The sequence below is a fragment of the Corapipo altera genome, unplaced genomic scaffold (assembly GCF_003945725.1).
Source record: "Corapipo altera isolate COAL_440 unplaced genomic scaffold, ASM394572v1 55, whole genome shotgun sequence".
NCBI lineage: Eukaryota > Metazoa > Chordata > Aves > Passeriformes > Pipridae > Corapipo > Corapipo altera.
In genome coordinates, this window is record NW_020884882.1 from 2,418,228 (window position 1) to 2,437,261 (window position 19,034).

Genomic DNA, 19,034 nt, shown 5'->3' on the forward strand with positions numbered 1-19,034 from the left:
TGTAATTTTTTAAAACATCTCTTTGTACTGCACACAGCCATTGATTTTAAAAGCTGGTAGTGTATAATTCCATAGAAAGTAAAAACTAAAATGGTTAAGTCATCTTCCCTTTCCCACTCCCAGTAAGCACATCCTTATTAGCTAAAGGACTATGCAGTACAGCTATTGCTGGTTTTGAAACTGCCAACTGCATTCCAGGGTTCAAAGATTAAAAACACCATAAAATTGATTTTGATTCCAAAATCCAGAGGCAGAATACAATGAAAGAGACTGTTTTGCCTTAAAGGTTGGGTTTAAGAAAACAGCACCCACTGTTATTACAAAAAAGTTAACAAGGATTTAAACTAGAACTTATTTATCTAGCTTACCACATCTGATGGCCACCTCCATACTCTTTGCATGAATCCAATACAGAGGCAGGTGCCTAAGGAAAAGAAAATAATATCACAAAGCTGTCAACTTCTTAGACTTCAGCACACATGAAAAGCAAATTTAATGCTGGCTCACAGTTTTTAAAGCTGGCCAGCTTGCTGCAAAATCCTGTTGTACTCCTGGTCAGCTGAACAGCCATCCTTTCGGGATCCAGAAACACTGTTTGCTTTAGGTTGGGCATTCAATTAAGGCAGAAAAAGAATGACTTCTGCTGCTAACTTGAGAACAAATTCAATCTGTGACTCACAGACATTTCAGCACACTACAAATTTTTACTGATTTAGGGTAAAATGAGGCAAAAAGGTAAAGGAACTTGACAAAGATCAACTAAACTGGTAGCAAAGGAAAAGATATCCTCAAGTCTTGCTGTCTCATTCCTTGAAAGAGTGCTTCCAATACAACAAATGAAATTACAAAACAGAAGTTATCAAATAGGAGGAGATTGGAGAAGACAAATTAAGGCCATTGCCTAATGACAGGGAGAAGGTTCTTCCCCTCTACCAGTAAGAGAATCATCTTCCAAAAACTGGTATTGTAATAAGATGACAGAATTCTTATACTCAGTATATAAATGGCTATTAAATGATGTGATACCAATACTGGGTAAACATCTCAAAGTCATGACATGTGGCAACAGTCCTCTGCAACTCTGGTAAACTTGGATTACCCTTTTAATTTATAAGCTGAACCAAAACTCCTTGACTCAAATTTGGGGCTGCCTCCTTTTCCACTAGCTCTGACAATAAAAAACATCCCTTTGCTATGGATTACTACAATAACCTAAGTTTAACACAAAAAACAAGTTTGCAAAAGCTGTTAAAAATATCGTAATTACCTGATTTTTACAACTGGAGTCTGGTATTTCAAAGCATCTCTGGGGAATTGTATGGTCTGTAGGAGTCAAACAACTGGATTGCAAAAAACTGCTGGCTAGGACTGTTTCTTCACAAATTATTTCTAGAAAAAATATAAAGAGCTCTTTAAATCACTGACGTAAAACCAAAATGAATGTCTAAAAGTATCCTGCCAAACAAGTGGAATTAAATTTGTATAGTCACGATCTAATCATAAATCATTAAAGCTAAAGGATAACTTCACATAATAGCCAGGACAAAAAAGCAGGTAGAATTTTAGTTTACTTACAGAAGTAACTTTAGGTGCACTGAAAGTTGCATTAAAGATTGCTAAAGCTCATTTTTCAAGCTAACAATCAATTTAAATCTCAACATCTGGTTTAAGAAATCTTCACATGATTCAGTTTTAACAGAATTAGTCTGTTGCCAGGCTGGCAAACACACAGCAGAGCCCTCTGTGTGAACTTTGTACATGCTCTCAAATTTCTGTAGCTTCAAGAGAACAAGTATAATACCTGTGTACAACCTTCACACTCAGATCCTCTGGTCCCTCAAATGCCACTTGAGATATTATCTCACCTTATTTGGAACCTTTTTCAAGGATTCAAAGCTGAATTATTACTAAAAACTAATCCTGAGTGCATATAAGCCAACCTCCTCAGGGACATTTGACTTTTTGCCTGTTTTGACATTCACAGCATGGCCCTGACACAACAGAGCAAATCAATTTTCAGTATTGCCACTGAGCCAGCCAGCTCCAGGATTTAAATATGCAAAGAAACAGCAAAGTTACAGTGTGGATATGGTGTCTGGTTGGAGCATTAAAACTCCTTCTGGCTGGTAAAGTTCAGCAGATCACATCAAACTATCTCATGGTCAGAGGAAACACAAGAGGTATTTATTATTTGAACAAAATACTGTGTTAGCAAGAAGGAAACGCAAATTGACAGGAAAAACAGAACATGACAAGCATTATTTTTGGTTTTCTGTTTCCTATATAAATATTTAATCTTTTTCCATAAGCCATTTGCCAGTGACATTGAATATGAATAATATGTTACGGAAACAGATGGTGTCTAGAAAATGCAGAGAAAACAATTCATAGAAACAGCATATCAGGAAATTAATTCCATTATTCATGATTTAACAGTGAAACTACTTGCCTAGCACATCTCCATTTTTTTAAATAGATTTCTCAAAATCAGTATTTTGAAAACAACCCTTGATAGTAGATACCTAGCAAATAATAATCAATTTTTATTGTTAAAACTGAGAAATAGCTTGCCACAGTCTGTTTTCCCACTATTTATAAGAGCCTTCCCCAAAATTCTACTGAAGAAAGCTTACAGGAAAGGACTACAGTAAATAAGCCTTAGATCTTGTACAGTCTCTCTATAAAACTCATAAGTTCTTCAGAAAGTTCTATATTTTCTTTTCTCCAAAGACTCATTTGATCCTAAACATCTATTGTAATAGAAAAAGACAACTGATTAATAACTTAAGCAGTTCCAGTGGTTGCTGACATGCATTTTTACAGCAGGTCCTGTATAAAACTGCAGGTTGTTGATTGAGACAGTTTGTCAAATGCTTAATATTTTAAAGCAAGCATTGACTTCATTTTGGAAAAACTGGCATTTTATCTGCACATCAAAAGTGATCTAAAAAGACTACAAAAGGAAAGTACATGAATAGCAATCAGTTCTGCATCGAGGTTTCAGTCCCTTAATCAAATGCTGTCAGAGCAATTTCATTTTTCTAGAGTGAACTAAGAAAGCTCTACTGATTCTGCAGAAGCCACAGCAATGGATCTTTTTCAGTGATCAGGCTTTTCAGGGATGTTTCTCTCCCTCATCCACCAATCCACTGATTTACTGGGAAGAGGAAGCTGTGCCACGCCGAATAATTGAGAATAAAATGCCTGCTCTTTTAAACAGTTACAAAGTCTTCTCTCACTGTGCATATCCTACTGCACTTCAGCTTTTCAATCAGACAAAAGCCAAACCCAAGAAGTATCTGTCTCTTATCAGTTACAAATTAACATTCACATTAAGTCAGTCTCACAGGCTCCTGCAAAAAAGGAAAGTTAAGCCATTCCTCTAAATTCTGAATGCAACCACTCTTCTGAGTTCCTAATGCAACAGGCACGTTTATTTGAAACACACAGTAAAAATACTTTCAGGTAAGGTCAGCAGGTACTGTAGAGCACAACTGATGTGCTAAAATCACCACCTCAGTCAGAACATGAATCCCACAACTGTCTTTTACTCATCTCCTTTTTCTACCTTCCTTCTGGTGTGACGGAAATGCAGCTCTTCCAAAAAGCAATAACGGAGGACATGCTGCTTGAGCTCACATTTTGCAGACCAAGAAGCAATTTTAAAATATGTCTGTGTATGCCATGGTTTTACATTATGGCATGTATCTAAAAAACCAGAAAAGATATCTAGTTTCCTGCAGGTGAGTTCTCCAGGATGACACAAAAGAAGCCCTGTATCCAAAATTCCACTCCGGTTAATTAACACTACAGGGAACGACAGGTCAGTTCTGCTGAGTCACATACACACAACTTTCACTTTAAAAGCCAACACTACCAGGTCTTTCTGCTGGTCTTGATAAGCCCTATATCCATGCACATAATATTCATGTATATCAATGCAGCTTAGAAAAGCAGAACCAAGAGGCTCAGCCCAGCAGCACGATACATACATGATTACCTTGGCTGGAGCTGACAGGACGAGGCAGAGAGGGAGAGGAAGGACGAACAGTAAGAGAAGAACAGTTTGATTTGGAGCTGGCAGCAGTGAGCCTGGAGTCCTCACTGATCTAATAAAGAAAGTATGCAGCAATTAAAGAAAAAACCTCAACACACAGGACACATCAGATCCTGAACTAAAATAAGTCTACCCAAGCTTTCTCAGTTTGAGCAAAAAGAAAATTAGTGCCAGCTTTTTTTTATTTTTGGGGTGGGGGTGGTCACCTCCTCTAAGTTTCAATTTTCACACTAAGCAGAATTCCACTAAGAATTCATTTAGAAAAAAGTCATTCTGATCACTGACTAGTCACTGCATTGACAGAACTGGCAGTTTCACAAGTCAAAAGGACAAAAACAGGATTTCCACATTGTAGGGATAGAATCTGTTCTGTCCATAAATTTATTACCAAAACAGGACCAACCAACTACACAGCACACAGCCACACGCCAGAGAAGGCAAGGAGAATTCAGATTTCTGATTCTCTCCCACTGTTAAATACCCACAAGAAGGAAGTTTGGGAAAGTCATTTCAGTACTCTACAACACAAGCAATAAAATCACAGCTCTGCCATACTTGTATGAGATGTAAAATATGGCTGTTAAGGTCAAATGTAAATTTATTGTGTACGTGATTAAGTCGTTTTATCTTTTCCTCCCACTTCCTCTCTCCCAAGCCAGCATAAAAAGGAAGTTCAGATAACTACCAAAACTGCATTGAAAACTAAATAGGAAAAAGAGACAATCCTAAAAGTTCATAACACATTAAAGCACAAAAAGCACGAAAACTTCAACGCTAAGGAAAGTTTAGTGAATTCTGCTTACATCTAATTTATGCAAGTATTTTTGTAACCTTCTTTTGTATACAGCACATTCCATTTCTCTCACAGCACCAAACTCACCTTTTTGTCAGAATTGCTCAGCTTGTATTTCACCTCCTTTGCTTTTTGTATAGCTTTCAGAACTTCCACTGTGTCTAATTCTTTTTCTGTGGTAACAATGTTATCCAAACAAACCTAAAAAATAGTTAAAACATCTAAAAGTATTGAAAACAAGGCACCTCATTCCACTTACTAATGGAATAATTAAAAATTACCTTTGCTTACTGCAAACTACGTGCATCTTTGTAACCATTACACAAAAACAGTTACCACATTAGACCTTGCTCCAACATGATGAATCTAATGCAAACTCAGGAACGTTTGGTAAGCTTAATATCTGTTACCTGATGAAGGCAGGGTAAAACTTTCATTTAGATCCAGGAGCACAGTTGAATAATATTAATATGGTTTAATTCTCTAAAGATCTTCTCCAACACACACTAAAAACTTACCAGTCTTTTAGAACATTTGCACTACTTTCCTCGCCAGGCTATAAAAAAAAGACTTTTCCAAACTGTAGTTTTTAAGGCAGAGCAGCACCCTGGCTCACCTCTGAGGCCCTGTCTCCAAACTGAGCAAGTACTTTGGTCCGGTAATCAGGGATGATGCTCAAAGGATTGCTGGATAACATCACCTTCTCTAAGCATGGGAGGTTTCCAATGTTCTTCACTTCATCAATCTGAAAGTATTGCAATAAAAGGGTGAATAAAGACTGGTCAAATGAAAATGAGCACGCAGACTGAGCATTACTTGCACAGATCACATCCACACAATAACCAGCAGAAACTGCTACAGCCACTTCTATTTATTTGAAGTTTCACCCACAGCAAGAAATGGCTTGTGATCTAACACACAATTCCACACTGAAAGGCAACAGTTACCTGTTCTATTTTGTTGTTGCTTAGATCCAAGTTGACTAATGAGTACAGTTTGTTAAGACCACACAGCCTTTCCAGTTGATTTCCTGCTAAATTCAGAGTTTTGATGTTTCCCAGTTTTGTGTGAACACCTTCCAGAGATGTAAGTTTGTTGTAGGATAAGTCCAGGTGAACAAGGTTGTACAGATGCTACAACAACACAGAAAATCCATGTCACACGCCAATTAAAATTGAACAATTGCAAAGATGCTGTATTATGGTTTGCTCGTCTTTTTGTGCAAGTGTTTTCATGCTGGACACTATATAGCATGAAAAACACACCATGAAACTGTACATTACACAGGTTCAAGCTTGCAGACAGGAAACTTCCTCAGTTGCATTTTTACCAACCCACAGATACAGCTGGTAGTGAATTAAATTAAGAACTAAATGTTGTATGTCAATATTGGCAAAGCAATTAAAATATCCAGGGCATGTAAGAAATGCATCATTAAAAAAGCACTTGATTTTATGAAGAATAAGCAGTTTGGGCTTAAACTGTTCTCCATGAAGATGAAAACAAAATTCTGAAGCATGAAAATCTGTGTTCTAAGGTCTCTGGCATTTGGGGGGGGGGAAATATCACTTTCAAAAGCATTTACCTGTAAATTTTCTACCAGAGACACCCCATTGTGACTCAAATCCAGGAACTCAATCTTTGGGATTAATTTCTAAAAGAGAAAAAAATACATGTGTTAAAATGCACTTCAGTCTATATATCAGGCCATACTTCCTTCACTATCTGCTGACCAACAAGTAAAGGAAAGGTATTATCTAATATAGTCTCTCTTCTCAGCTTTTGGCATTTAAAAAGCATTCTGTATGACCTAGTGCAACAAAGAGTTAAATCTTGTTTTTAAGAAAACCAGGTTACTCTGAGGGGCACGGTTAAGTTTTAACTTGAACGAATAAAATTCTAAGTGGTCTATAGCTTTTAATAGTAAAAGCATGTTTCAAAAAGTCAGTATGTGGAAATGTTGCTTACAGAGCACAAAATGACAAACTTTTCTCCTTTGGCAAAGGAAATATCAAAGTTCTTTTAGAACAAATCTCCTCAGCATTAAGCTAACCAACATAAAGTGCAACTGAAAATCTTGCAGAAAAAAAGATACAGAGAGCAAAAGCAAAATTCCTGCTGTCTATAATGTGCCACAGATCAGTCATACTCTTTCCACAAAGAAAAAATTTCTTACCACTGAATCATCAATTTCAGAGATGCTATTGTGACTCATATCCAAAGTTGTTAAAGTTCTCCAGGTTGGGATAATTGCTGTCACTGGACAACTTGAAGTTGCATCCTCTGGCTCCCAATGATCAAACTCAGAGGCCTCAGGCACCAGGATTTCCTGTTTAAGACAAGCACACCAATACAAGGCTCACATCTTCAGTGAAAGCTCATGGTTTTGGAAACAATCCCAACAACCTTATGTAAGTAAGCATCAAAAACGTCCCTGTGAAGGGACACATCCAAACACCTCCTTCACTTAAATTTGAGGTTCTGTAAGGTTAGCAAACCCTGACAGTTCCATAGTTTTAAGAACAGGACCTGCAAGAGGTAGTAAAGAAAACTACATGGACTCCAAATGGATATTTCCACATCGTGCATGTTGGCTTTTCATGTGTTTTGAACACTCACCAGGAGTAGGAACTCACTCTTACCTTCATTGATGTTGCTGAAAATCGAACACTCAGTGTGGCCAGAGTATGTTTGGATGAAGTCAGCCCTTTGATAAGCTTTCCCCCACAATGACTGATCTATTTAAAATAAAAAAAGTAAAAAAAAGTCACATTACAGAGTCAGAAAAGTTGGAACAGACAAATGAGACATGAAAGAGGCAGTTAAAAGCTTCAACAGTCAATTCTCCAGCTATTTGGAAAGCAGTCACAGCACTCCCTTAAAATCTCCTGAGATTATCAGGTCAGAAATACATTTGGCAAAGCTAAAGCAAGAAATTAGAGACATAACTACAGAAAACTTAAATTCAAACATATATTTGAACAAAGTTTCTCCATTGACTTTCTACCTGTTCCATATATTATTCAAGGTGAAACTACCCAGGCAGTTTAATGGGTCACAGCATTTTACTTTTTATCATAAAGAAAAAAAACACTTAAGAAGTGAGGACACTAACCTAAGCATTTAACACACTAGTGAGTTAATTACACAGACTAAATTTAAGATTACAAACTTTTTTTCTGTAGCTCATTTTGAAACAGTGTTGCTGAAAATCTGCTACAGCCTCTGTCCAGCAGACAGGTCCTTCTCTGCCCTCAGTCACACACCTTGTGTAACCGTGAGAGCTGGCACACTGAACTCACAGAGCTCCTGCCATTCTTGGTAAAATTCTTTCAGGATTACCACCACTCATTTTTGGACAGAGTTTACTATAGGATGAAAATGTCAGTCTAGTGCCAGTCAATCCAAAGCTTTTCATGGATGTACAATTTCAAAAGTCTTCAAGATTTAAACCTGTTTTTCTCCACGCTCATGCTCACAGGAAAGGGGAAATACCCTCTCTGCCTTGTTAGACTATCCCACTCTCCAGCCCACTGTAGTTTCTTTTCCATATTAAAATGTCAATAATCACTGACTTCAGAAATCCACTTAAGTTCTTAACCAACTCAGTCTCCTATCAACGAGACAAAAGAATTCATGTACTAGAAAAGGTGCAGCATCCACCAAAAGTAGACAGAATATAGACTGCATGACAAATTCTCTCTCTGGAAAGACTTGAAGTGCTCAGAGTATTTCTTAAAATTACTCACTGAACAACTACTAGAAACCCTGATGTTCACACTGAAAGCAGAGCAACGGAAAGGTTCTGCAAATTGTCAAGCAAGCAGTACCACACCCAAAAGTGCACTTTCACAGGCAAATTTAATGTCAGGACATTTTCACAAATGAAAAATGTATTTTCCAAATGAAAAGTACTCTGTAATAAACCTTGTAACATAACTTTGTTATAACCCACTGGTTAAATCTTCAAGGTAATGGAAAGCTAATTGGGTTTAGGTTTTGCACATATAGAGGAAATCACTGTTTTTGAAAACAAACACAGTACAAGCTATTATTCTAAACATTTAAATTTGACATCCTTATTGCAAAAAAACGTTGTTTCACAAATGAAACAGTCCTTCTAAACTATGCACTTCCCAATTCTAGCAGCAAAACAAAGCACAGAGTGACTAATTGTGAGATATATGCAGCAGACCTGGCATTTACAGAGCCTCTGTGAAATTATGAGCAGTATCTCAAGTCATACCTCTATTTGATAAAGAGATTTGAAAATAGACAGATCAAAAGGCAAGAGATGCTCCTGAATGTTACTGGTCCCAAAGGGTCCCCCTGTTCCGGTGACCTGCCATTTAAGACATTTAAGAACAGAGTTAGTGCACATAACCCAACTTGTCCACATTTCAGTCTTACACAGGCAACAGCACAAATACAGCAGCTTGGAAAGACAGTCAAAGTTCCAAGCAATTTTTTGAGTATGGAATGATTCATGACACTTGTAAATTAAGTCTTCAGAAAAAAAGGCATTAGTTGCTCCAACTAAATGCACTGAACTTGAAGTGCCACCTTGTGATTGCAGTCTGTAGCACATGAGGCACACAAAAACCAATTCCATAAAAGCAAGGCTGACCAAGGCTTCATTCTCAGCTGACAAACCCAGAGCTGCATTCACTGAAAACAACTTCTTGAAACACGTGAACCCTCCAAGTCAGCACTGCCTTCAATTCCACTACAAGAGATGAAGATTAAGGTACTGACAAGATGGGTTTGAAGAAAACATTAGACACATCAATAAAAATGCATCTGATATTTCCACATGTTCATTGGATTCTGGCATCAGAGCATGTCAGCAGCCTAACAAACAGGTGGTTTCATTTATGTTTGCTGTGAACATAATTTCAGGAGAAAACTCTAAGGTTTTTCTCTAATCTTGTGTATCTTACGAGCTCTGAATGTGCCCACTCACAAGCATTCAGAAGGGCTAGGAATTCTGCAGATGGAGATTTTTCTAAACAATAAGCTCTTCTCCAGCCAGAAAACCCTCCCTTCAGATGATGGCAAAGGCAACTGAAATGCCACAGGAACACGAGTACAGCTGTGGTTTTGCCTTCACAACTTCCCAAGTGCTCCAGAGAAGCTTCCCCTGATCCACCACTTGGTTTCAGCTTTGAACACACCATACACTTAAAAAGCAGTTCTTCATGTAATAAAACGGCTAAAAAGAGTCTGAGTCATAGCAAGTAGTGTTTAAAAAAAAAATTAAGGAAAGTCTTTTCAGTTCACTTATTTGGCAAAAAAAAAAAAATCAAATTGGTTCCAGACAAAAATCTGTTCTGAGGTCCTTTTATATTTAATCTGAAATGGTACTTTAACTAGAAACTCAGGGCCATCTCATCTATGAAACCGAGGCTTTTTTTAGTGTTTTGGTTTTAACTTTCAGATGCAGTTAAAGTGAAAAGGGGACAAGACATATAAATACACATATGTATGTGTATACATATACACTGGCCTGCCCATGGTGTCTGCAAAGAAAGCAAGGTTAAGAGAGTAATATTTATCTCTCTGCCCATCCCAAACTGCACCCAGATTCTGTGGTTGCCTCAACACATAGAGCACTGCTGAAAAGACCACACCACACAGCAAATGCCTTGGTTAGGGAGCAACACCTGTATTGAAGCATAAGCACCTAACACTGACCTCTAAATGCTTGTAGGTGTTTACCAGTACAGTTCTCATCCATTCACATCAAAATTATGCTAAGCACCATGTTAGTCTGGTAGAAACAACATCTCCAGTACCTGTGTAAGCACAGCTCACCTTCAGATACTTGAGTCTACAAGTGAAATCCAGAATATGGCCCAGGTCTGTTTTGGCATCTCCATTAGCACAGGTGGGTTTGCCCTGCAGCAGCTGCTGTGTGACAGCGTACAACTGCAGGGGTCTGATGGTGAAGACTTCTCCTGCCATCAACAGCTGCTCTCCTGAAAAACAAGACGATGGGATCAAACACAAGGCTGCAAGGGTCACCAAGGAATAAATGGTACATGGAGATTAAATGTTTGTCATTTATACTCCAAGCTCACAACTGAGGTACCAAAATAATGTCATTTTCTGTCAGTTTAAACTAGCGCAGTTGAATTAAGGGGTTTGTTTTTCATAACACCAGAATAATCCAGGTGTTCAAATAGGTACAAGCCTGAAGCTTCTAATGCAACTAGGAGCAATTTTCATCAATCTTAACAGGACTAGAATCAAAGTTCATTTACATAATTTAAGAGTTATTAAACTTTTTCTGAGATACCTCTAAGTTTATAGCACTTAGGACTTTTTCTATCCAGGAATCACAGCATCTGCCAACTAAAATACAGACCTTGGATCTTCTGCTATGCTGCCTAAATGCAGACTTGTAATAAATATGTTTTTTGCAGTGTGAGGACTTTCAAAGCAAACTCCCAGAACAGAAAATGCCTTATATAATAATAATTTTACAATCTCATTTCATTCTAGGAACAGTAGAATGCAGCATCCAAGAGCCTTTCTGAAGGCACCACAAGAATAAATGTTCATTATGACAGTTGGAACACACAGCAGTTTGACTTCGTGGACAAGAAAGCATCAGCTTTCATAATAAGCAGAGTTCTCAGAAATGCTCTGAGGAGTAAAATTCCCTTCAGCTTCAGTGGGAGCAAGACCAAGAGCCCAGCTGTACATTACTGCAAGGCTACGCTAACACAAAGCAGTCATACATCAATGATTCTCCTGTCAGTGAGACTGCAGGCACTACAAAGTCAGGAAAGATTTCTTCAGGAGCTTCCTTACAATGTTCCAAATTTGCTGAACAGACCCTCTGAGATGGTTTCACCTAAAGTTAATTTTGTGCCAGAACAATCTGAATATGATGCTGAAACATGCTTCACCCTATGGCCTCAGCCAACTGGAATTATACTGTAGCATCTTGCATGTCCTTCAAAACAAAAATAGCACAGGTTAATCATTTCACATGCCTCCTGCTGTTAATGGAGCAGCTGGAGCTGTTGCAGTTTTACAGTAAGAGCATTTCACTTTCATCTGCCAGCCTCAGAAAAGCACATCCTTTAATTAACTGACCAGAAGGTCTCCCGTTTCCTGAATTCTGGAAGAATAATATTTAGGTACATAAAGTGAGCTCTTGCATTTAATACATGCTATACCAGGACTCACTGACACAAACCAAACTTCCTTACAGGTTACACTAAAACATACTGAATCAGAAAGCTTAGCAAAAGCTTCTGATCACCAGTACCACATTCTGTCCCTTGAGGACACAGACTAGTAGGCCCTTTTCAAAACCTAAATTCACCAATTTCTTTCCTTTCCAAAAGTAGGTGAAGAGAAAGAAGGGAAAGAAAGTATAACAGTCTGGTATGGAAGATCACTGTCTGGAGGTAAAATATCAGGTATGTGAATACATGCACACAGAGGAAAACATTCCTAGTTAAATACTTGCAAGTTCTTTACCTTTATGGAAGAGTTCCTCAGCCAGTGCAGCAGTGATCCCATTGATCTCCTGCAAAGAATAAATCATTGTAATGAAATTATTTACATACTTATAGTGCAGATTTTTCAGTGTATACCTTTGCTGAAGTCTCCTTTTTTTTTCTTTGCTGCAGTACAGGACTTTGATTTTTAAGCTGATATCAGATGTGACTGTGTCTTGCAGATTTCTTTGTAGCTTGAAAATGCTTAATAAAAAGTACTTGAAATTATTTTATTTCATATGTTTTTTTATTTCCAAGATGAAAGATGTTGAACTACATTTCAATAATCACATCCTGCATATATTAGAAATGGGCAGCAGCAACTAGAAAAAGTATTACTAGACATCATCAGCCCAACTTGAAAGCTCTGTTTTGAAGAAAATCTTACAAGTTTAGCATTCTTCAAGTTTTAATATTAAAGACTATCCTAATGCATCAAGCACTCAACATTTCCTCAGAATATCACTAATACAAAGAAAACTTCAGATTTACAGGCCTACAGGGAAGGAGAGATATATAAAAAGTAATTAGTCTTCTGGACTTCAACTCTACTGTGTTTGCTGCAGAGTAATTCAAAACCCCCTTTTTCCCATCCTCCATTTTCAGCCTCCTGGGCTCACTCAGGTGCTCAACCTCCATTGCCAGGTGCACAAAGATCAGCACAAGTATTTCCCACCTGGGCACACCTCTCTCCACAAAAAGCAACTGCTCTATGCAAGTCCAGAAATAGTTCTGAGCACTTCCAACAGTTCCCTCTCAAAGGCCCCCAGAAAGAGCAAAATAAAACTCTCTGTGAGAGTGAAGCTTTCCCTAGACACACACATCTCCTTTGAAGGTAGCTGCAAAGGATAAACAGATATTATGGATCAACACAAAATGAATATTTCATGAGTTTACTTTGCTGACAAATACCTCATGATTCATAACAAGGGAATACATCCACAGGACATCTGCAGCAGACAGCTCAGCTCGTTTGATGAGGCAAGAATTTTAGAACAGCACATTCTTAGTGTAACTGAAACCCCACTCACTGAGGACGAACAAAGCCTCCTCATCACAGCTTTGAGAACAACAAGCTCAAAACTGTATTCCAAACAAAATTAAATAATTCTGGTTGTCATTTGAATAAGCCAATTACACTCCTCTGGCAAGCAGAGACTTAATTGAAAACTATACTCTGTATCCCTTTTGTCATCTGGGACAGAGTTGAAATTTTTTCTACATTCATTATTGGAACAAGATTATGACTGGGACTGTTCAGTGACTAGCAGGCAAAAAAAAAAAAAAAGGAACTATTCCTGTCAGATCTACAAGAGACTTCTGTCTTGGCTCTAACTACTCCTATGCATCACACCCACAGAAGTCCATTGTTTGCAGGTGTCTCTGAACAGCAGCTTGTGGGTGTTCAACGTTTCTCTTGCAAAACCTTTTATCTGTAAGTTAACAATTGAAATCTGCTCAGATGACAAAGTACAAGACAGTGCAACAAAACAAGCATCCCCATATCACTGAGACATCCTTCTCAATGTCAAAGTAACAACAGAGTTCTAGATTGCTGTCACTTGCAACTGTTACAAAAAAAGGCTTCAAAGTGGTTTTAATGTATTTATGATATTTCCACTCGATTTAGTTCCATTAACCTGGGAAATAAAATTAAGTAATCCCTATTGGTAATACAAACAAGAATAGGCAAAAAATATTGCAGCCTTCCTACACCAACTATGGAGGCAGTATCAGGGATTATGATGGCTCCAGTATGCACATGAGTTGTCTGGTAACAAAAATATTTTAAAAGATCAAAGTTCCACAGAAAGGTCATTTTCCAGTAGAATTGCTGTGGTAAATATTTAGCTTTTTTGCTGAATAACCAACACATTTTTGTAAATATTTAAAAGTATCCTAAAGTTACAAAGAAAAAAAATGAGTTTACAACTAAGTAAGAATCCCCCTAGAGCAGAGAAATGCAGATTAAGCAACGACTTCACTCTTAATACAAAAGTGCAGTACAGAAACAGAGAAGCATTCATATCCAAATGCTGCTAGTTCTCTGGAAAATTAAAAAAAAAAAAGAACATTACAACGAGAGGAAGAAAATAGTCTTCCCAAAAAACAAGAGTAGGTAGGAGGAACTTCTGCCTGTATAAAACTGTTGCTGAAGTTACAATACTAAAACATTAATGAAACAGGCATCATTTACAGCACAGAGCAGCCACAGAACAGAAAAATTATGCAACTTACTGGTGATCAGGAATTTTTGCTCCATCTGAACAGAATTGTCCCTACATTGTCACACATTTTTAATACATTTAAAACCTCTAATCCATTTCAGTGTGCTTAATAGTGACAAACCAGTGCTTCTCTCTCAAATCTGCAGGGCAGCAGCAACACCATGAGGTAAACCTTCTACTGTTTTTATCTAAGTCAAACTCTGAAGTCTCACTAGGATAATAATGTTCATGTAACATGACTAAAATAGGTTTTACTTTCTTACTAAAACTTAATTAACACACCTAATGGACCACTTGTGACTCATTTCTGAAGTCTTCCTGTGAAACTAGGAAGGGCCTCCTCAGCACATCCCACCCCAAAGCAATTACTGCTCCTTCCTTCCATTCAGTTCTCCAGTGCATTATCCTCTTTATGAAGTTCATTCTCCCCCCTTACAATATGATGCCATATTGAAAAAAAAAAAAAAGCCTAATTATACACAAGAGATGAACAAACAAATTGCAGTCTGAACACGAAATCAAGTAATTGCTTCTTGCTTCAAGCATCCTTTACGGTAACATCCTGTCTGCTGGCTGGAGCTATTTCTCCAAAGGCCACTCCATCAGTGTGTTTTCCATGGAGAAGCACCATTTGTCTTCATCTGGGCTACTGGAAACTGTTTCAGTGTGAACCACAGCTCTAACCATTAGCCACTAAGTAGGGGGGGTGTGGATCAATTATGCAATGCTCACTTGAGAGCCAGCACTATTGACTTCAGACTGACAACCAATTCAGCTCCACATTTATTCATAGCTTCCAACTGTCCTGCCAGCATTTATTTTCTCCACTTAAGAGTCCCTGCCCACACCAATTCCCAGCAAAGTACCTACTGCAATAAAAAGTGGTGTCAAAAATCTTTAAAAATGTGCTTTGTTTGTATCATTGTGCAAAATGTTGAAAAAGGACTGTTTCAGCTAATTCAGGAAGATTCCACATAATTCTCGCCAAGTCAGAGAACTAGGGAAAGACACTGAGGCCTCTATTCAGACACTAAAAACATAACTTACATATAAATGAAAGTGTAGGAAGTGTGACAAGACTTTTGGAGCAGTAACAGGAAATCTGAGCAGCAGGGTTTGCAGGTAGACCTCCAATTCCTTTTGTCTTTTCTCCACCAGGCTTTTGGAATTTTTTCCAATGATCTTCTTTGGAGGTAACAGATTTTTATCTATTTTCTTTTCTGAAACAAGCTGAAAGACAAAGACCAGAGTTACTACCTGAATCACCATCTGAACTTGCACAAAAGATGCAACGGAAGAGCATGTTGCCTGATATCCTGCTAAGATCCAAAAGTAAAATTACTTCAGTAAATTTAGCTACTGGTTTCAAAGCATTCGGTATTTTCAGAAAGAACATTTTGTCATAGAATGATAAAGAAGTTTAATAACAGTCTCCTCTGACAGAATCACTCACAGTACCACAGAGCAGACTGTAACCAATGTGATAAAGCAACAGAATAACCGGAGCATTTCTGAGAGAGCAGCACAGTCATGAATAAATTGGACTTTCCCTCATTTTCACTTGTTTGTTATCAGCACTGGTTAATAACTGCCCATGTTACTTTAAGGATACTTTTTTCATCCACCCCATTCAGAAGAGACTTTGTTCCAATCCAGCTTTTGGTTACCAGATCAGCTGGTTATAAACATGATTCTTAGCTAAAGAAGTTCAATGAACTGCCCTCTCTGACACAAACTTCCATCCAAGGCTAACGCTGGCCAGGCCAAGCTCCCCCAGTTCAAGAGGGGAATGTAACAGGGGCAAGTAGTTTTTCACACAAAAAGGATTTAGTCTGCAGTTCAGGTGGTATCTGGCAGATATTCTAGCTCTTTATTGAGGAAAGAAATTGCATAAACTACATGAACTGTCCAATGCTTTGTAAGAGACCAAGGCCACTGTTTTAATCCTCTTACCTTTTCATGCAGGTCATGGAAATCACTGTAACGATGTTTGACTGTCCACTGATGATTGCCAACACTGACCTGAATAATGTACACCTGAAAGGGAGAAATTCAAGTGAGGGAACTGCAAAGCATTTGCCTTAAAGAGAAGTGACTGGCAGACAGGCTGGTTAATGGAGCACTGCAAGGTGATCCTACACTCTGAAAGTATCACAGCTAAGCCAAAGCAAGGTGACTGTCCTGATGTAGGTCCCTTATCTCATTCACGAGGCTGCTCCACACACAAGAACACGCAGATGCCTCAATGTAAAGCAAGGCTTTCACTTCTGCAACCCAAAGGTTAATAACCAAGGTCTCCAAGCTACTTCTTTTTCTGAAGGTTTCTGCTGACTGAAGTTGGTATTCGTAACTATCCACAAGCCTGAGGCAGCAGCATCCCTTCTTCCATCTACCAAGTTCCACAACCAGCAAAGGATCTTGCTAAGTTCCTGCTGTCCCTTCAGTTAATCAGAAATCTGGAGCTTAACCCTTGAGAAATGTTGACAAATCCTCTCGTTGGGTGGATGATATTTTACTCTTTTTAGGTTAAAGCACACAAGACAGCTTTCTGAGAGTTACAACCGTGCCCAAAGAATCACTATAATTACCTAAAGCAACCCCACATTCCCTTGCATGAAACTAAGTATTTTTAGCCATGCATGTACCACACAAGGATTTTCACTGTAGGTGACTTTCTGGACTGAATAGTACTGGTTCTGCAGAGAACTCAGTCTGCCTTTGGATATGCCAGAAACAAGACATCCCAAAGAAATTTTAAAGATACAAAATGAAACACAAATTAGAAAACAAACAAGGTTCTGCAAAACCAGTTCTACAGCTACTTGAAAACAACAAATTAAATAAACTGTATTATCCAATCCAACTATACTCCTTAGGGAAGACACTAACTCATAATCAAATCTTGAAAGCATTTAATACAGTTGAGAACTTGCTTACTACCACAGATCACACAGAGCTGACTCATAGCTGCTCTGAGAATGATGCACATCCAGTTGCTAAACCCACTTGAGAAAACAAAAAGCACCAAGACTTTTGATCTGTTACGTAAAAGCCCAGTTTTCACATACTGTTAGTGCAGACCAGCACGTTGTCAAACATTACATAGAATACCAGTTGCATTTCAAAAGATGAGCTACAGTTCATGCCAGTTTTAATTTTGTGAGCATCTGACACTGCCTCGCTGAACAAAACCTGAGTCCTAAAGAGACCTGACTCAAGATGTCTGACCAGTGCCCGCAGCAAGGGACACGTCAGTGCTGGAAGGAGCCTGCACACACAGATGAGTGCCCACACAGAATCACAGACTCAATTAAGGTCTGTGCCTGCCTTCCCATCACGTTGTGTTGGGAAACAGCAGATCAGGATTAATCACTGTGCTGGTGACAAACTAGAACAGGAATAACCCGAGTGCTCCAAAGCACCTCACAAGCCCGAGGAAAGCAAGGAGAGACTTAAAGAAACTGAAGTTACAAGTAAAGGAGCACTACATTTAAAAGTCATAATAAAAAGGCCAGTTCTTTTGAAAAGCTAAACTATGGGAGATCAAACGGCAAATCTAAAGGCACATTAAGTACACACGGCATAAAACCTCAGATCAGACACACTGGAAACACAGTAACTCCACAACTGATACCTCAGGAGATGAGGAAGGAATGACCCTCTTTGTACAGAACACAGTCTGGGTAAATATATAATAAAGGTTTCACATCCTTTTGCTGAAATGGCAAGCACTGAGCACTTCTAGACACACAGCCCTTGGCCAAATGGATAGTGTGGTCAGGAAACTACCTGTTAGAGGCAGTGTTTACATGGACTGATACAATTCCTCAAATTAAGTCTGTAAAAGCTGTAGCATTCCCCATTGAGAAGGCAGCCAGAGCAGGCAGTACACATTCACCCCTCAAACAGCATCAGTATGCAGAAAGACAGCAACTCATCTCACATCAATCCACAAGCTGCCATTACCTTGAAGAACAATACAAATGTTTATGTGCTCCAAAGACTTCTGCCAGTACAAGAAGAAATAATTTTAAAGAAAAAAATCCCCTTAGATATCTCACTTTTTGAGGACCTTAAGTTCATCTTCAATGAATTTCGAGGGCACTAATACGACGAGGCTGATAGTTGAGGTTCTCCAAGGGCTGCTTACCTGTCACTCCAAGTGCTAAAGGCATTCAGGGAGAGATGATGAAATTCTCACACTGCACTGTCTTCCAGACAGAAATGCACCATGTGAAATCTCCACCCAGATTTATGCCACAAACTGCATTTCTATTGAGCTCTGTCCTAGTTAGAACAGCTGGGACCAGTTCATCATTGTATGGGTGCAACCCAAAACTGTGTATTTTATAGCCTTCCGTGCCATTGCCCAGAAACTGTTATCAATGAACCATTTACACCATCTGCCCATAGAGCCTGACTCCTCAGGCCATAAACTGGGT

At 38.5% G+C, this 19,034-nt stretch overlaps 1 protein-coding gene across 1 annotated transcript in view; it reads right to left on the reverse strand.

Annotated features, from left to right (window-relative positions):
- NISCH (nischarin) overlaps nt 1-19,034 on the reverse strand; it is a 29,454-nt gene that overhangs the window by 6,472 nt on the left and 3,948 nt on the right. The window contains 14 exon segments of the mRNA XM_027640691.1: nt 369-424; nt 1,268-1,389; nt 4,001-4,109; nt 4,938-5,051; nt 5,467-5,595; nt 5,798-5,983; nt 6,436-6,504; nt 7,027-7,179; nt 7,493-7,588; nt 9,097-9,192; nt 10,665-10,828; nt 12,345-12,393; nt 15,640-15,822; nt 16,546-16,629. Of these exon segments, the coding sequence (XP_027496492.1) occupies nt 369-424; nt 1,268-1,389; nt 4,001-4,109; nt 4,938-5,051; nt 5,467-5,595; nt 5,798-5,983; nt 6,436-6,504; nt 7,027-7,179; nt 7,493-7,588; nt 9,097-9,192; nt 10,665-10,828; nt 12,345-12,393; nt 15,640-15,822; nt 16,546-16,629 (1,610 nt within the window).